Here is a 20,358-nt window from a genome sequence, read left to right on the forward strand (position 1 = left end):
AGCTGTTATGAGTGCAAACAATGATTTCTACCACAAGAATCTAATTACAGGTATGGCTTCTTTGTCATCCAAAGACATTAGTGGATTGCACTGTTGAAAGTGTATTTTCTGGTGAGATGACAAGGACAATGCTTTAAAATGCAGATTTCAGTCTGAATATTTCATTATTACCTGGTAAATGTCTATTTGCTTTTCAGTGCAGAATTTTAAAGTGAGTGGCTCTGCAGATTTACAGACACTTTATCAATTTTTATCAGTGGTTGCTGACATTTCTACAGAAAACGTTTGAATCCTGCATCCTAGTTTGACATCTTTTAATATTAAAAATGATGTTTTACTCTGTGCTATTACTAAAACAATCACAGTTTTATTTTATTTTATATTGTCTAGAGAAGACTATTATTTTTTCGCACATTATGCTGGTACTGCTGTCTCACAGCGCCTGGGTGGTGTGAGAAGACGTGGGTTGCTCAGTCTCTGTGCAGTTTGCATGTTCTCCCGGTGTCTGCGTGGGTTTTGTCCAGGTGCTCCGGTTTCCTACCCACAGTCCAAATACATGTTGGTCAGCTTCCTCCATAGTGTATGAGTGACAGAGAGAGTGTGTTCCACTGATTTATGGATGAGTGACCCTTTGTAAAGTAGTGTATCTGGCAGTATTAGTCACCTTGGTGAATAAGGTGTGTGGGTTGATAATACTACATAGTATATGCATCTATTAAATAAATAAATGTACTTTAACTCAGATAATGTACAAATTAAAGACTTACGGTAAATGCACATTTTATTCTTTAGCAAATTTGATATGCTAAGGTATAGCATCTTTCTAAATCAAAGACCTTCCCAAATCAATATTTTTACAAACATAAGGCAGTAAACAATTTTTCATTTTGACAGTGTTGCTATTATATAGTATTTTGTCAGCACCTATGCTGAGGATCCTGAGAAATGAGAATGAAATGATCTACCTGTGACACCTATGTGATGCCTGTGCTAAGACTGATGATTAAAAAGGGACACTGAATAAGAAGCTAAAAAACAGAAGGATTCACATACCCACTCGGTTCATATTGACATCAAGAAGAGTGCTGAGGAATTAGATATTGAAGTAAATAATGTTCCATAAATTGTGCGTTGGACAATTTTGTGCTTCAGTGCAAGGCTCCGACTTACACGTTCAGAGCTGGACGTCAATGATTTCTCCCATTCATATCTCATATAGTTACATAAAGCCTTGAAAGCTCCATTCTCCAAGCATTAATTTTGTGAAAGAATCATTATGGCCCTAAGTAGAACTCCACTAATCATACAGCACTTTGATATGCTGGAGTTAAGACATAATAATATGTGCTGCTGATGTTTAAGATTGGGCAATAGCACCCTTTGAGGCGCGGTATAAAAGAATAATGGATCATTTTGCAGTTTGCAATTTAAGGGTGGTCACTCTTTCTTAAGCTTTCCTGTGAACATTGGCTAAAGGCATGCTAATGAATGCTATCACATTAGAGCAAAGTTCATAAGCAGATCACTGGAGACCAGACTCAAATAGTACTCACTGTGGCTAGACATTACCATGGACTTTATCTTCCTCCTTTCTGCTGTGAAATAGTATATAGTATTAGAGTGGTTGTAGCTGCCTGTGGGAAATCAAAATATCTATATATGCCTATCTGCTACACTGTGTTCACACCCTATTTTGACACTGTTAATTTACCAGTGAAAAGTTGTATAAGAGAGGTATATGATTCTGGACTTTCTGTCTGCTTTGTGGATAGATTTAAACAATGTCTTCAGCTAGTTCACATATTAGCTATACTCTCCATGTGCTTTGACTGAAACATTCCTTCTGTAGGAACATAACTGTTGTCAGTTGTGGTCAACTCCTATATGTGGATAATCACATCTATGAACTCCTACATTGGCAGCAGTAGGGAATATGTCCCAGGGATCTCCACATGGAAAACAACTGTGTCTAGGTTCTCTGTCTAGAATGGTGCAAAGGGTCATTGGCTATCAGGCATGTCATCATTTTAAGGAAAATTGATGGGAATTGAAGGTGGGAAGGAAACTTCTTTCAGTCATATAAAAAATATGGTTTGTTACTCCTGGAGATGCTGCAATCCATCAATTATGCAATATGTTTAAATTACACTGATGTAATTATGGTGAAATACACAGAACCTAAGCACGAATTAATTTTTAACTTATTTCCTTTTTAATACTTCCTTGAAAGAAATAGGATGCAAATAATCAGTTAATTCCAGAACAATTCTCCAATTCAAATTATTAATTATGGGTGTTGTGCTGTATTTTTGAAATTTAACTTCAATTCTGTGTGATCATGTTTCATTTTCAGGAACAGTGTTGGTTGAGGATATGCAAATAAATGGAAGAGCTCAGGACCCTGGCAGAACCATTTCCTTATCCTTGCTTGGCAACTATGACTACTGGGTTATTTTAGATCCAGTGCGGCAAAGGCTGTTCTTGAACAGCACAGGGAGAGTTCTTGACAGAGATGTAAGTATGAACACTTCAAAATAGGCTTTAATGACATGCTTTTATTTATTTGTTATTTTATTTGTTCTTTTTATTTCTTTGTAAGTGTACAGGTACCTGTAATTATTACAACAGTTAAATTTTGAAATTACCCAATACACACACATTACAATATAATTACTTTAACAGTAATACTCTGCATCACTACAAGCTATTTAGCTGCATTTCAGTGAATTTATGAAACATTTTTATGCTCAGTTTTCAATGAGAAATAATTAATCTTTACTAATTTAGATGTTAAATATTATTACAACTGCACCTAATGATACTGCTGGATAATTTCAAATGTTCTATTAACACAAGGTTATTAGAAAAAGCAATAAAGTTTAGTAATAGTTTAAAAATCTCTGAAGCAGTATCACTGCACCTACATCTTGCTGACTGAACACAACAGCTTTTTGCTGAACAGATGCTGTTATTAAGGAACAGTTATTTCATAACAGCATATTTTTCACCTAGTACCGAATACAATAAAATATATTTTTATTTATGCTAAACATCATTACCAACCTTTTTGACAATTTGTATAATCAATTAATTTACATAATTTCTCCAGGTCAAGAAAGTATTAGTTAAGAGGTAGACAGCCCTGAAAATTAACAGGAACACAGTCCAGCACAGTATTCACCTAAAATGGCCTTTCTTTGCCTTTCAGCCACCCTCCTCCATACAGTCTATAGTTGTACAGGTCCAGTGCACTAACGAACTCGTTGGCACTATCATTCTGCATGAAGTGCGGATTGTGGTGAAAGACCGTAATGACAATACCCCTCGCTTTCAGCAACCCCGCTATTACACAAAGGTAAATGAGGTGAGTCACTAGAGCTAGGACCATAACCCACTTGATCTCCCATCATATTCCACAGTATACTTTATGTGTGTGAATGCCAAAAGGTGAGAGTCAATTTCTGTTATTTTATGTCCCCTGTAAAGTGACATTCATCTGTTTCAGTTATCTGGGCAGGCTAAAAATATTAGATATGTTCTCATTCTGTTAAATATACAAATCATTTTGATTTGGTGAATAATGAACAGATTAGAACCATTGCCTTGTACTCCCACATGAAGAACTGAATTGCTTTAGTAATACCTTGTGGGGAGGGGGGGCGTGTTGGCGCAGTGGGTTGGACTGGGTCCTGCTCTCCAGTGGGTCTGGGGTTCAAGTCCCGCTTGGGATGCCTTGCGACAGACTGGTGTCCCATCCTGGGTGTGTCCCCTCCCCCTCCGGCCTTACGCCCTGTGTTGCCGGGTAGGCTCCGGTACCCTGCGACCCTGTATGGGACAAGCAGTTCTGAAAGTGTGTGTGCGTGTGTGTGTGTACCTTGCGGGGGCGGGATGGTGAAGTGGGTCTTGCTCTCCGGTGGGTCTGGGGTTCAAGTCCCACTGGGGGTGCCTTGTGATGGAGTGGTGTCCTCTCCTGGGTGTGTCCCTTCCTCCTCCAGCCCTATGCCCTGTGTTGCTGGGTTAGGCTCCAGCTTGCTGTAACCCCCATGTGGGACAAACAGTTCAGACAATGTGTGCGTGTACCCTGCTGGGCCAAGAGATAAGTAAATTGATTTATTTTCACTTCATATTCAGAAACTAACCTGTAAATAGGGCTATTGGATTATTATTACCCTTTTTGACTGAAAACTGATGATGACTACACATTTACAAACATAAGTATTTCATGAATCAATCACTTCCTCATGTCCAGTAAAACCATGATTGGTTTTTAAGGTCAAAGCACTTTTTAATACCTTCCCTCCATGAAATCCTCCGTCACACTGGAACTCACGCTCCTTTTTTCTCCCTTTCATTCTTTTTTACTACCTTGTGGATAGTGTACTGGTTAGTATGCTTGCCTTTAGAGCTAAAAGTTGCAGGTTCAGTTCCCTGCCTCTCTTGTTGTAGTACTCCTGACCAAAGTGCTTACTCTAAAATGGCAGGTACATTATCCAGCTGTGTAGAGGGGGAAAATAACTAGAGGTAGACTAACATTATAAGTTGCTTTGAGGATAAGTGTCAGCTAAGTGAATAAATGATGCACAGGAGGAACATGTAAAATCTTGCATGCATATAGCAGAAAACTGTAAAAAGGAGGTTGCACTGTGAAATTAGAATAAATATATATTTTCAGTTCCTTTTGGTTTCATATGATGTTTTTATCAGAACATCATCCATGAAGAAATCTGGATGTATATTTTATTATAGCAGGGGGTGTGGCAGCATGGTGGCACAGTGGGTTGGACTGGGTCCTGTTCTCTGAGGTTCTAGTCTCACTTTTGTGTGTGTGTGTATATAAAAACAAATAGAAAATATTAATCAGAAAATTATATTATAATTATCCTTTTGTATAATTTTTTTTTCTGTTTTTCTTGGATTATACTGTATAATGATAAATGAGACCATTAGAATCAAAGCTTTAAACCAGAAAACAAACTATGGCCCCTGTGCATGTATTTTTTTAGCAATCAACTACTTTCTGGTTTTATCTGTAAATTCTGTAACAGTTTATGTTTCGTAATCCCTGGAGAAGGGTTCTGTTGGGCTGGTCACACATGGGAACTGGGAAGATATGTAATGATTTTGTGGTTTATATTTAATTAGAATTGATTTGAGAATGTTTATTTTATAGTCTTCTATTGCTGCTTACCTCTTACCTGCAGAAGGAATTAAAAAATCCAAATCTGACCATTTTTCTTGGTTTTTTATGAGTTTAACTTTCAAATGAAATCCTAATGGTATTATTGGTGCAACTCAGTCAATCGATTGTCCTGGAGGATGACCAATAAAGTCAGATTTTCCCGGCAGTGGTGGATAGTAAAAGAAATCGTGTTTGTCAGAAAACTAAATGTTGAGTTTAAGGAAAACTAGCATAGTGAATGAAAATACACAAATTAACCAGTTAATTAATTAATCAATAGTTATAACAATTTGTTATGGTGTACAGTTAAGCAACTTCCAGTGAAAAATTAATGCACAGTATTTCTTATTGAACTAATATTTATACAAAATATGTTTCAGTAGATTCATCAAACACAATTCCAAATGTCTGTAACCTTCTGGTCTTAAATATCTGGTCTTTAACTTTCCACTTATTACTATGCAAGTCTTACCATGGACCTTTTCAAATCACTCCTCTTAGTGAATGCTACACCAACTCACTGTAGTCTTTTACATTCTGTAGACACCCTCTAATGGTCAGTCAGGTGTTCATGTGCAGAATGGCACAGGTCCGCAGCAAAATTTGATTTTAAATGAAAACGTTAGGATTTTGCAAAATAGATTAAGTGGTGTAAAGAGAGCAGCATGGCACAAATGTTACTTTGTTACTGTTCTTCAAAAGTGAAGAACATACAAATATTTATAGGAAGTTAGCTTGCCTAACTGCAGCAGATGGTCTACTGACATTTAATTCATTAGTCCTTCTAGGAGGTGGTCATCTGTGTGTATTATGCTTTTGTGTGTGTCTTTACAAAGCTGAGACGTTAGGAGAGTCTATGCAAGCTCTAACTTTATACATTACAGGCATTCAGTCTGTCCATAAAGCAATAACTAATTCATGGAAATTCTGGCAGCCAAGCACACTGATTCGATCAGAATCCTTTAGAGATACAAATGTAACAAAGCACAGCACTGTTTCCTCAAGCCATAATGTCACCTTGACTGATTACACAGCTACCTATCCCCTTGGAGCAAATTTACATTTATTTATTTAGCTAATGCTTTTTTCCCCAAGTGCCTTACAATGTTAAGATTACAATTATTTACCCCTTTATACAGCTACATAATTTCACTGGAGCAATTCAGGGTAAGTACATTGCTCAAGGGTATTACAGCCAGAGCTGAGGCTCAAATCTGCAAGCTTTTGGATCCAGAGGCAGTTGCTCTAACCACTACACTACCAGTTGAAGGCAAGGGAAAGATGGAATTGGGTGGGGGGCAGACTGATGGAAATAGAAGCCATGTACTTGATTGTATATGGCTTGTGGTAAGGGGGACCGCGGTGGTGCAGTGGGTTGGGTCACAGTCCTGCTCTCCGGTGGGTATGGGGTTCGAGTCCCGCTTGGGGTGCCTTGCGACGGACTGGTGTCCCGTCCTGGGTGTGTCCCCTCCCGGGTGTGTCCCCTCCCCCTCTGGCCTTATGCCCTGTGTTGCCGGGTAGGCTCCGGTTCCCTGTGATCCCGTATGGGATGAGTGGTTCTGAAAGTGTGTGTGTGTGTGTCTTGTGGTAATGAATGTCTCCTCCTACATGCTCAATGGTGTCCTGGTGAGAGCACAGGCACCAAGAGCTGCAAGCATCTACAATTACACTATGGTTGAATGAAATGGGCAGGTGTTGTTTAATCAAGGATTTGTATTACTCGGCCAGACCTCTACACTCTAGAACTGAGCAAGATAATGTTAATGAAATGCCTTTAAATTTCAAATTGTCTTTTTAAAAGAATTAAATGAATTATAATTTTATTGTTGTCTTTATTATATGTATATATACTTTTTTTTTAATCCTCAGTTCACAGAACATTATTTGTTCTGTCTTCAATGATTTCAATTTAATTTAAGATGCGTGCGTGCAAAATTATGTTATCAAGTATTTGGAGTTTACAGAAGTCATTATGGTGTCACAGTGGTTAGTAATGGTCCCTCACAGTTCCTGATCTGTTGTTTCGGGCGTAGATAGAATTTACAAGTCTCTGTGTTTCTATGGGTTTTTTTCCCCACATGCTCATTTTTTCCCATAGACCAAAGACACATGTTTCAGATGAATTGCTGACTAACTGCCCATATATTCTTATGTATTTGTAACTAATTGGCTACATGTAATTGCCTGGTGTCACATCCTGGGTGTACCATGTGTTGTATATATAGACTTGTATAGAGTCTGGATTACCATGAATTTTAACTGGACAAGCAGTGTGATAATGGATGGAAAACCCAAATTTACAATGTTTTCAAGGCTGAAAGGTTGAGACTTGTGTAACATCAATTATATGTAACCGAATAAATTACTGAGATGAACTGTAGCTTAGATCAGAATCGTATTTACTCTTAGAACCTTTTCATGTGAGCTATGCAAATGACACGGCACTATGTAAATGACAAAATGCAGAACATCTACTTGCTAAATGTCACATTTGTGGAAAAACTAAAGAAAAACTTTTTTCCATTAATTTAAATGTATTAATATTAATGTGTAATTGAGATTATATTGTAAAAAATCTGTATTATTGCATGAATGACAATTCATCAGTTTTCACTTGATTTAACACTGCACCTAAAGTGCCCTTTAGTAACTTCTGATTTCTAGGATCTTTTCTTTTTAGATCCAGATTATCTCGTATTAAATAGGCAAAGTGAACTACTCAGATACAATACACTTTGGTCTGCAGTCACTTTTGTAATTTGCTTGATTCTATTAATATGTATTTGTGCATACATTAAATTTACTCTGCTATGAGTAAAATGTAAACATTTTATACCACCTTCCCCTTCTCAGGAAAGCATTTTCAAGAAACCCTGTATAGCACATTTTCTAATAATGAGATATTGATAAACCATTAGTTTCAATGATAAAAGTTTTTGTGTTCCTTACCCCCTAAAGCAGGGGCATAGCCAGAACTTTTTTCAGGGGTGGCCAGGTAAGACCCAGTGATTTCATTGGGGTGACCAAAAAAAAAAAGAAATCACAACTGTGACATGCTATAGAAAAAGCAAATTCTACAGACAAAAATTCTATAAATTCTACAGAATTTATTACAAATGTACATAAGAAATTAGTGACAGTACTTAGAAATGTCTGTAAAAACATTATAATATCATTTGATACGATCCTTATTCTACATTATTTGTATATATATTTAGATGCTAGTGATGTAAATTGGGTATTGGAAATTATTTTTTTTTTTATGTTTGCAGATACAACTTATGTAACCTACATACCTGGTGGGCAACGACTGACTGCATGAGTGTTTTTGCTCCTCACTGATTCTGGTCTGATGATGTGTGTTGTCTCTGTAGAGCTTCTCCATAAACTCCCTCGGACTGGATCTCTGCGTCCTCCTCGTCTCTCTTAGCAGCACACATTTCCCCTGCCTCTTCCCTCTGTAGCGTTCATTTCCCTGCCTCTATGTCATTTTCAGTTTTACTGCTACTAGTCCTCTTTCTTTGTAAAAAAAAATGAAAGTTTCTTCCTATCTTCCCCTGCTTTCCCTTTTCATGCTCTCTAGTTTAGACAAACACACCTATCAAGAAATACTTTTATTATTAATTTGGTGGCGCACTGGGTTGGACCACGGTCCTGCTCTCCGGTGAGTCTGGGGTTCGAGTCCCGCTTGGGGTGTCTTGCGGCGGACTGGCGTCCCGTCCTGGGTGTGTCCTCTTCCCGTCCGGCCTTACGCCCTGTGTTACCGGGTAGGCTCCGGTTCCCCGCGACCCCGTATGGGACAAGCGGTTCTGAAAGTGTGTGTGTACTTACAAAACAGTGACAGACTCATACTGAAAGCGTATATGGTAACGTTTATGTGCGGTAACATGATTATTTTTAAAAATTAGTGTAACCGAGCGTTCTTGTCGGGTTCGCCGAGACCGTTAGGGCTCCAGAAAATAACAAACGCTACCCGTCCGGGTTGGTTTCCAACACCTTCGAAATCTTTTTTGGATGCCACACGTGTATAACTTAGAAGACTTGCTGATGCACTCCAGTGCGCATGTACAGAGTCCAGCCTATAGCAAACCCCGAGGGGAGAAAAGACTCATCATACACACATACGCACCACTAGTGAACAGTCTCCCAGCCAGTGTCACCACATCCAAAATTAAATGTTTTACATTAGCTTGCTAGCAGTTGCAGTAACTTAGCTAACATGTAAGTTATGCGATATTGTGAGCTAATATTCACATTCATTGTTTCTCATGGTGATTAAACATCGCAGTACCTCAACTTAACAAACTTTTCACGAAATGAAATGTCATTAAATGTAGGTAAACAACACTGATTTTACTCTCCATATCACTGTATCCCCTTGCGTTGCTCACTTGCGCTGGACTTGGCTGCAGTAATGGTACCGAAATTGAATTTTCCCGCTCCTACTCCTCCCTCCTACAAGCAGAGGTTTGTTCCGTGTGGGCGGATCACAGCTCTTCAGCCTAATAGCGCCGCACGGAATACTATGTGCGTCGTAGAAGTTTGAGCGGCGAAAAAAGTCACCTGTCAGTCTGGTCAGAGTGCTTTATACAACAGGGGTGGCCAGAGGGGTGTCTAAGCTTAAGTCAGTGCCACCCAAAAGTGATACTCATGTATGCTAAAATATTACCAAATGCCATTAAAATGGACACAGTTACTTCAGTAGTTAACATTAGGCATCATAACACAACAAAAATAAGGTGTTAGCCTTCATGAATTGCCGTATAACACTTTAAGGCTGCCTGCATTAGTTCATATTGTAACAACCTGCGTTACTGTTTTGAGAGGGAAATGTGTTCTATTGTAACTGGTTAGTGTTCGGTGACGTACAGGGAATATAAGGAGGTGAATGCGTCTGCCTGGGAGAAAAAGAGGAGAGAGCCTCGGGGTGCTAAGCAGGCTGGGAAGGCTGGCTAGATGCGTGGGTCCTGGTGGAAATGGGGTCCTTGGACCGAGAGCATTATTCCCCTGTGTGCCGATGTTCGAATAAAACGTTCGAGATGAACGCTGCCTCTGTGTCCTTCTTCACCCCATCCAAACCCATGGTGCTGCACTCCACAATATGTTTTGTAGCTGTACTGTACCCTTAATAAAGTTTGGGGTTTCTCAAGGTGCCCTGATTTTCCCCACAGCCCAAGGACATGTGTTTCAGGAAAACTGATGACTCTAAATTGCTCGTTGTGAGAGACAGAGTTTGAATTGCTCTGCTGTAACAGATTTTATGGCGTTTAGCATATTTAGCACTGTAAGCCACCTTCAATAAAATTTTTACTGAACACACACACACATTTTCTGAACCACTTGTCCCATACGGGGTCACAGGGAACAGGAGCCTAAGCGGGCAACTCAGGGCGTATGGCTGGAGGGGGAGGGGACACACCCAGGACAGGACTCCAGTCCATCACAAGGCAGCCCAAGTGGGACTTGAACCCCAGACCCACCAGAGAGCAGGATCTGGTCCAACCCACTGTGCCACTGTGCCCCCCCTCTTTTTACTGAAATAAAACCTAATAATTATTATATCACTTTGGGGAAAACTGCTAAATGAATAAATTTAAATGTAATATCTCATAGTGCTCAACTGTTCAGAGGCATGCAAAATCCAAATTGGGTCCTCATAAGTGCAAAATTGTCATATACATTGTAAAATGGTTAAAACTACTTTTAATCACTTGCTAATGGAAGGAGAATTGGCATCATCTGTCTTGTTCTTAATGGGTTGTTGCTTGTGTGCCGTAGGCCCTCCTACTATCAAATGTTATTTAATCTATTTTTTTTTTTTTTTTATTGTTAACACTTCCTTCCAGGAAGATTTTATGTTGCACCTACAACAATTTCAATAAGATATGAGAACATTTCATTGCAACAAAACCAAATCTTATTACTGAAAGTCAGTTTCATGTTGCTGGTACTGAGAACGTTGTCCGAAACTGAGGAGAGAATGGAATTATGATCTTATCCAGTGATAATGGATGCAAAGTCCTTATATTTAGCTCCTTTCCTCTGTTCCAGAAATGGAGAGATATGATGGTATGATGCCAAAAGGAGCAGAACTTAAGAAAAGAAATATGACTTGCACTGTCAGTTGTTCTGACCTAGCCATTACCTCCTGTTTTCCCATCTGAAAACAGTGCACAGTGGGATAGCTATAAGGATACATGAATGACAAGAGGAATTACTCTTCCACTGTTGTCTGTCAGTTTTTTCCAGAAATCTCTCAGGAATACCACATTGGGCAGGCATGGGCATGTCTCTGGACATATATGTCAAAGTCTGCAGAACTGTTTTGCAAATACCCCAGACATATTCAAATTTATCATATGTCGTGATGTTCAGAATTTTAAGGAGCATGTTTGTAAAGCAGAAATTACAATATTTTCGTTGGTGCTCTGTATAAAAAAATTTCATTAAAATTTTGCATTAAAATATGTAATGTTATTATGCCTGCTATTTCTATCTAGTATCCACTACATAAGATTAATATAACAAATACATTATAGTATATAATATTTAACCTTTATTTGTTTGTGTGATCCTGTTTTCTATTTATCTGTCTTGAATATTTTACAGCTCACTCCTGTGGAGAGTGTTATCTTCAGTGGCTTCTCTGGAGATAATGGTGCCACTGACATTGATGATGGACCAAATGGACAAGTGGAATACCTAGTTCAGTACAACCCAGCGGATCCAGTATGCTACATTCATTTTGAAAATGCTCTAATGTCTTAATGAAATAAAGATCTGTGGGAAGGGGGGTGTGCAGTGGTGCAGTGGTGCAGTGGGTTGGACCGGGTCCTGCTCTCAGGTGGGGCTGGGGTTCAAGTCCTGCTTGGGGCGCCCTGTCCTGGGTGTGTCCCCCTCCCCCTCTGGCCTTATGCCCTGTGTTGCCGGGTAGGCTTCGGTTCCTTGCGACCCTGTCTGGGACAAGTGGTTCTGAAAATGCGTGCATGTGTGTGTGTGGCAAACTTCTGTGGACATATTTTTAGATAGAAAAAAATAATATATATGGGAATATAAAATAGTTTGTCTTTATGTATTCCTTAATGTATTCTAAAAAAGTTTTACTGAATATTTTTGCAAAGGGTGACTTCTTATTACATTGTACAATGCTGCTGCTGCTGCTGATGATGATAATGATGATGATGGCTTACTTATAACTGATGTTCTTGAAATTTGACATTTGGTAAAAAAATAATACCAATATTAGCTTAAATAAAATCTCTTTCCTCCTTTTTCATTCCCTGTGCTGTATACTTGAATACATTCCTAATAATAATAATAATAATAATAATAATAATAATAAAGAAGGACAATGTAAATGTAAGTCATTTTCTTTTTAATGGTGAAGTATCAAGGAATGGCATAAAGACATGCATCTGATGAATATGAAAAAAGACCTTTGACATCTGTCATTCTTGCCAAACCTGGTGTAACTTGCAGATGTCAAACAGGACTTTCAGCATCCCACTTGCTCTCACTGGAACTGTCGTCTTAAGAGAGAGGCTCAACTATGAGGAAAAAACTCGCTACCTGGTTCTTGTTCAAGCTAATGTGAGTGCAAAATACCTGTCAAATTTGTTGAAGTTTGTATTATTTCTTTAAGAAATATATGGCCTGAATTGCAATGCATTTAGAATGGATCTATTTGTTTCCTGTATGTTTTAGCATTTTCAAAGTGTGCTACAGCCCTAGAATGTTATTTTTTCTATGGTCAATGCTTTTTAATATTCAGTATTGTTTGTGAACAAGTTCATAGTATTAGGCAGTTGGTAGGGTACTAGAGCTGCTGCCTTTTGATTCAAAAGTTGTAGGATTAAATCCCACCTCCAGCTGTCATACTCCTGAGCAAGATACTTATCCTGAAATTGCTCCTGTAAAATTACATAGCTGTGTAAGTGGGTAAACAATTGTAAGTAGCTTAAAATTCAAAGTTGCTTTGGAGGGCAGGGCCAGATAAATGATTTAGGGTTAGATTTAACTTATTTATAGGTACAACTGGACTTTATTGTGTGTACATCAGGATACTAAACTTTATGATGTCAAGCCTTTCAGTGAGTCCAGAGTTCCAAATTAGAACTGCCAGGTAGAACTAAGCATTATGGTGACCAAAGTACATGGTGGTATAAAGATCAATACTACAAGCTTTGATGTTATCTGATTACAGTAATATGTACACTGTAAAGCTGACTTGTCAAAAATTAAAAAGAAAACAAAGTGAGCATACAGCTTTTAAAACAAAAAATATTTCATTTTGATTTCATTTACTCAGCATTTTCCTTATACCATTACTTGTTTTCTGGACAGCATAGCAAGTAATTGTTTTTAAACAGGAATGACAGGGTTATATCACCTCTAATGTTCCAGTTTTTGTTTCTTTAACTGTGGACTCTATGCCTTACTGCGATGAGGACTTATGAAAGTTATCAGTGTTGAATATTGGAATTTAGTCTCTGGTCCATGGTGATGCTGCAACAGAACAGATTTGCATTTATTGTAGATTTTGTGGCATGCTGAGACAAATCTCCTACCACATTTTATGACACTCTAGATAAAAAGACTCTTTTGCAGACCTACCAGATCTTCTTTATAAACGTAAGTTCTGGAATGTCCTTGGCTTATAGAAGTCAATGTTTGCATTTTTTCCAACTCCACACGCTACTGTGTAGAAACCCCTGTCTGGAGGGGTGACTTGCTGACACTGAAACAGTAAGGTCATAGAATATCACCGCTCAGTTAAGCAGTTGATGATGTCACCTCAACTGGTGATGAAACGTTTGCAACCTAAATGCCAAGCTCGGTGAACAACCGAACACCTCAACCATCAACCCGAGCTACGATGACCACCAATATTCTCTATGATCTTCAATGTAAAGTATTTTTGAAACCTGCAGAAAATATTTTAACATGACTGTTTGCAGTTACTGTATATCTTTGGTTCACTGAGCAGTTCACAAACGTATGCTGTGTATCGAAAAAGTGTGCAATTTTATAGTGAGTAATTGTTGCCAAGGCACATATAAATGGAAAAATGGCAGATGTTATGGATACAAGTAATTCTTCCCACAGGACCGTGCCACTTACCAGTATAATAGGCGAACAGCTACTACCACGCTGACAGTGGACATACTGGATGGGGATGACTTGGGACCCATGTTTTTGCCCTGCAACCTGGTTAACAACACACATGACTGCAGCCCTCTGACCTACAGGGCAGCCATTCCTGAGCTCACAGACCCAGTAAGTCCTGAAACTGATGGGGAGTCAGAGGTTTGGCTGGCTATGTAATTTCTTTTTTCAAAACTGTTCATTCTGAGAGAGGGGGTGCGGTGGCGCAGTGGGTTGGAACGGGTCCTGCTCTCCAGTGGGTCTGGGATTCGAGTCCTGCTTGGGGTGCCTTGCGATGGACTGACATCCCGTCCTCGGTGTGTCCCCTCCCCCTCCGGCCTTACGCCCCGTGTTGTCGGGTCAGGCTCCGTGACCCCCTATGGGACAAGTGGTTCTGGAAGTGTGTGTGTGTGTTCATTCTGATGTAAGTTTGATGTGATGACTCCACTCATAAGACATCATGATTAATCTGGATAGGAAACTGTAAACATCATGCATTGTGTCTGGTACCATCATCTGATATTTCAGATATCACTGAGAAAATTGCAGTTATCAGTTCTGAGACAACATGCATTTTAAAATGTAAATAAACTGAATATGTGGACAGTAGTTTGACATTGGTCAGACCTCTTGTTTATTGGTAGAAGTGCAAAATATTTTGGGCATATGAAGGTCACATATGCTAGAGAGAAGCTGTCCTGCTGAGAATACAAAAATGTTTACTTTAATTAGGTTGAGGTCAGCTAAGAATGTTTGCTTGATGCCATTCCATGTCTGTAGTCATGACTGCAATTTGCTCAAAATGATAATGCAGCTGTATTTCAATTTACCCATCACAAGAGCTGGACAGAGGAAATGGTCTCTACACAATTTTTCAATTTGTGAAATAGAATAAAACCTCATTTTATGAAGATGGAATGGAACAAGAAAAGTAATTTATATTGAAATATATGTTAATGAATGGGTTAAAACTGAAAATTTCAAAGTATGGCACAACTGAGATAAACAAAAAAAAAAAAAAAAAAAAGTTTGAAAAACATATCCAAAAAAATGCATTAATTTTTCTGTTGCCACCTTCTTGGCCATTCTCTCTTCATTCCGCCTCCCGATCTTCTTGGAGTGTGTCATGATTTTGTTCTACACGATGACGGACTCAAGTGCAGAAGTCTTCAAACTGATGTTTATTATAGCAGGCAGACTTAATCCAAAAGAGAAGTCGGGGACAGGCGAAGATCGGGCGATCGGCAAACAGGATACACAGGACAAGGCAACAATCATAGTCAAAGAGCGAGCAAGCAAGCATCAGAAGGTGTTACAGGCTATACAATGAAGAATGCACAAGAAGTCACTGAGCAAGGTTTCAGAATTGCTGTCTCCTCGGCGTCCCTTTTATCCCTGTTCCCATCAGTGAACAGCAGGTGTTGCCGATGCGCTGATTGATGGAGACGTGACAGAGTGAAAGTGGATGTTTAATTGAATATCTGTCGCACCCCCATTGGCTGACCCATCAGCGACACCTGGTGCCACTTAGGGAAAACTGCCGATAAAAGGCAACCCCAGAAGCTCTCACATAATGGAATCTCTACAAAAAGCAACTGCTTCTTTCCTTTGAGTGTGGTTTCCCCTAGTCTCTGTGGTTTTCTGGCTTTTGTGATCTGTGTCTGTTTCCTGACTATGAGTATTGTGTTTTTCTGATAACAATGTTTGCAAATTTTCTGACCATTGTCCGTCCTTCTAACTACTCCTTCGCCTGCTCCTTTAAACATTTAATAAAAAAAAAAAAAAAAAAAAAAGGGAACCTGAGCTCTGCACTTGTATATGCTCTGTCTCAGCCTCCAAGCTGACATGACAGAAGGTTCCACCATGCACACAGATGCAGCAGAGCTCTCCTAGTTCTGCAGCATGCTGGTGTCACAGGGTGCCCTACTTGGAGAGCATGAACAAGCTCTCAAGCAGATTGAGGACATGCTTGAGGGGGTGATGCACTCCGCAATGGGAGAGTTCTCCAGATGACGGAAGTAAGCGAGTTGACCACCTCCCCAGAAGACAACACCACTGCACTTAAGAGTACCCTGCCTCCGGGATCCCCCCCCCGTCACCATGTCAGAAAGGTACGATGGGATGCCAGAGCACTGCCAAGGCTTTTTAATGGAATGTGAACTGATGTTTGAAAGCTCGCCCCATCTATACCAGTATGATAAGGCCAAAATAGCTTTTCTGGTGTCACTGCTTACCAGTCCGGCGGGTATGTGGGCTACAGTGGGGTGACACACATGACAGAGAACCACCTACACTGCTTTCCTCAAGAAGTTTGAGGTGGTGTTTGACCCCTTGCTTGCCGGCCATGCCTCCAGTGACAGGCTTCTTCACTTAAAACTATGGAATTGAACGGTAGCTGCCTTTGCCTTAGAATTTCAGACCCTGGCCAAAGAGAGAGACTGGAACCCCTTGTCTATCCTCACCTGCTTCAGAAATGGACTCAACCATGGATCCAGGCCAAATTGGCATCCACAGAGAAAAGTGGAGTCTAGACTGCTTTATCGAGATCGTGATCAATTACCTCGGCCAGGAGCTGGTTCCATGCCGCTGGACCGTTCTACTGCCCCAGGCTTTCTAAGACACCGAACCGGAGCCACTGCAGCTGCGACAGGGCAGGTTCCTCCCTGAGGAGAGAGGGTGGTTCCAGAACAACCTGTGCCTCTACTGCAGCATATCCGGTCACGTCTGCTCAGCCTGACCAGTGCATCCCCAGCGAGGAACCTGTCGAGATCCACAAGTAAGCCACTTGGGTTGGCCCGGTCAACTGACTGTACCCATCCATATAACCTGGGAGGGTGGTCAAGTATACACCTACGCGTTCGTAGATTCAGGGACTGCTGGATGATTTATGGACATTGACTTCACGCAGACAAACCAGCTCCCGGGTTGAGACTGATTTCCGACTACGGGTCAGTGATCTGGATGACCCACCCCTAGGGTCTGGGGTGGTGGATACCTGTACAATGCCCCGGAGGGTCACAATCAGGGCGTGTCAGCATGAGGACCTGTTGGCTTTTTTTTATATCTAATCCGAGCCCCAGGCACCACCATAATTCTAGGTTTCTTCTGGCTGGTCTGACATGATCCAACATTCTGCTGGAGCACAGGAAAGCTGGTATCCTGGGGTGATGGTTGTGGACAGCTGTGCCTGCTACTCCCATGCCGGGCTACGTCCGTCGAAAGGGTTGCAGGGCTTCCCCTGGTAGAGGTCCCGTGGGAATAGGATGACCTCCAGGAGGTCTTCAGTAAGACTTACGCAGCAGAGCTATCACCCCATAGGCCGTGGGACTGCGCGATAGACTTGTTGCCAGGTATGATCCCTCCTAGAGGCTGTATATACCTCCTGTCCTTGCCTCAACAGCAAGCCATGCAGGCATATATCTAGGAGGCCCTGGATGCGGGAATCATTAGGCCCTCAACCTCACCCACCTCTGCCTGGTTTTCCTTTGTTGAGAAAAAGGATGGGGGGGTCTCCGTCCATATATTAATTATCATGGTTTAAATACTATCACCATCCATTATCCTTACCCCGATCACAGCTGCCTCGGAAAGGATCCATGGAGCCACAATATTTATCAAGTTGGATCTCAGGAGTGCTTACAACCTCATCCGTATATGCGATGGGGATGAGTGGAAGACAGCGTTTAGCACCTTCCTGGGACACTATGAGTACCTGGTAATGCCTTTTGGTTTATCAAATGCTCTCTCAGTGTTCCAGGCGTTTGTGAACCATGCAGTAGGAGACTTCATCAACTGCTTTGTGTTGGTGTACCTGGACGACATCTTGGTCTTTTCCCGCACCTGAGAAGCTCATATCGAGCAAGATATGAGCAGTATAGCATCAGCTTCTGAGCCACCGGTTGTTTGTGAAAGGTGAGAAATGTCTGTTTCACCAAAACCGCATCTTCTTCCTGGGATATATTCTGAGCCCGGACGAGGTGGCTATGGACCTCCAGAAAGTTAGTGCAGTTGCTAATTGGCCCAGACCAACTACAGTGAAAGCACGTCAACATTTCCTAGGTTGTGCGAATTTTTTTTGCCGTTTCATTAGATATTTCAGTAACCTGACAGCCGCACTCACAACTCTGACCACCTCCAAGGGACCCCGATTACCCTGGAACGACACACAGAGAAAGCCTTCCAGGACCCGAAGGACGGCTTCACGTCGGCCCCAGTGCTCAAACACCCCAACCCAACTCTGCCTTTTGTGGTTGAGGTGGATGCGTCACAGGTAGGAGTAAGAGCAGTTTTCTTCCAAAGACAAGGAACCTCACCTAAACTATTCCCCTGTGCCTACTTCTCACGCAAGTTGTCACCAGCCGAGCGCAACTATAACATTGGGAACCGTGAGCTTTTAGCCATAAAACTCGCACTTCAGGAGTGGCGGCATTGGCTAGAGGGTGTGGTGCACCCATTTTTGGTGATTGCCGACCATCACAATCTCGAGTACCTGTAGAAGGCTTGTCGATTGAATTCCTGTCAGGCTCCGTGGGCTGCTTTTTTAAAAACCTGGTTTCGTTTCAGTTACAAATAGACCAGGGTCGAAGAATGTCAAAGCAGACACCCTGTCCTGGATTTACGACCCAGAGCCTCCCCAGGACCTCCCTGAGGGTATTCTACCTGACGGGTGCATAGTGGCTCCAGTCCTTTGGCAGTTTTTTCAAGATTTACGGGCTGCTCAAGCATTGGAACCAACTCCTCCCAGCAAACCCAAAGGAAAGGAGTATGTGGCTCCCAGTCTATGGTCCGCTCTGCTGTAGCGGGCCCATGACTCCCCTGAATCAGGGAATCCTGGCATCTGGAGAACCCTGGCCATCCTGCAAGGGTGGTTCTGGTGGCCCTCATTACCAGATGATGTCCAGGACTACATGGAGGTCTGTACTATCTGTTCCCAAGCTCGGACACCCACTCTGAAACCTGCAGGGTTCCTGGAACCCATGCCTGTACCTTCCCGTCCCTGGACCCATATCGCGATTGACTTCCTGGTGGACCTCCCTGTCTCCGAGGGTAAGACCATGATTCTCTCCATTATAGACAGATTCTCTAATGCCTGTCGTTTGATTCCTCTTCCCAAGCTTTCATCTGCCTTGGAGATGGCCAAGGCACTATTCCACTAGGTATTCAAGCTGTTCAGATTACTGGAGGATATCATCTCGGATCAAGGCCCACAGTTGACCTCGAGGGTATGGAAGGCCTTCTGGGGCCGCCTGGGCATCCAGGCAAGCCTGACCTCTGGATACCATCCCCAAGCTAATGTCCTGTTGGAGCCGCTCCACCTGGCCATTGCCCGGTACTTGCGTTCCTATTGTGCTAGGAGGCAACACCAGTGGGTCCGGTTCCTGCCCTGGGTGGAATATGCACACAATACTGCGCCACACTCGGCCACTGAGCTGTCCCCTTTTCAATGTGTGTTGGGATACCAGGCAGCCTTGTTCCCATGGCAGATCTCCTCTAGCCAAGTCCCGGCCGTGGAGGATTGGCACCGTGACAGCAGCGATGTCTGGTGGACTATCCAGAAACGCCTACAGAACAGTGCCGAGTGCTACAAGCGACAGGCTGGTCAACACCGTAGGACCCTTTCCTTTTGCCTGGTCGAAGGGTATGGATCTCGACGCAGGGTCTCCGATTGAGACTCCCCTCAAAGAAGTTGAGCCCGCGCTACATTGCACCCTTCAAGGTGCTGTGAAGAGTTAGCTCTGTGACATATAAATTACAATTACTACTGGACATGCCGGTGCACCCGATGTTTCATGTATCCATACCTAAACCCTTTGTTACCTCCCTCCACCAGTCTGCTGTCTCTACAGACCCGCCACAACCGGCACAGGTCGAAGGGGGTCCAACATATGCGACATGAGCTCTGCTCGACTCTCGCAGGCGAAGAGGGCGGCCGCAGTACTTTGTTGATTGGGAGGGGTACGGCCCGGAAGAATGGTTTTAGGTGGATGCCCGTGATATTCTGGACCCTGATCTCATTACTGCCTTTCACAGGGACC

General features: G+C 41.8%; 1 protein-coding gene across 1 annotated transcript in view; it reads left to right on the plus strand.

Annotated features, from left to right (window-relative positions):
- LOC108932723 (protocadherin-15-like) overlaps positions 1-20,358 on the plus strand; it is a 173,402-nt gene that overhangs the window by 62,751 nt on the left and 90,293 nt on the right. Inside the window, exons 7-11 of the mRNA XM_029250860.1 lie at positions 2,354-2,514; positions 3,209-3,364; positions 11,789-11,908; positions 12,659-12,769; positions 14,285-14,455. Coding sequence (XP_029106693.1) covers positions 2,354-2,514; positions 3,209-3,364; positions 11,789-11,908; positions 12,659-12,769; positions 14,285-14,455 — 719 coding nt within the window. The remainder of the gene's footprint in view (positions 1-2,353; positions 2,515-3,208; positions 3,365-11,788; positions 11,909-12,658; positions 12,770-14,284; positions 14,456-20,358) is intronic.

This window comes from Scleropages formosus, chromosome 4, assembly GCF_900964775.1.
Source record: "Scleropages formosus chromosome 4, fSclFor1.1, whole genome shotgun sequence".
In the NCBI taxonomy this organism is placed as follows: domain Eukaryota; kingdom Metazoa; phylum Chordata; class Actinopteri; order Osteoglossiformes; family Osteoglossidae; genus Scleropages; species Scleropages formosus.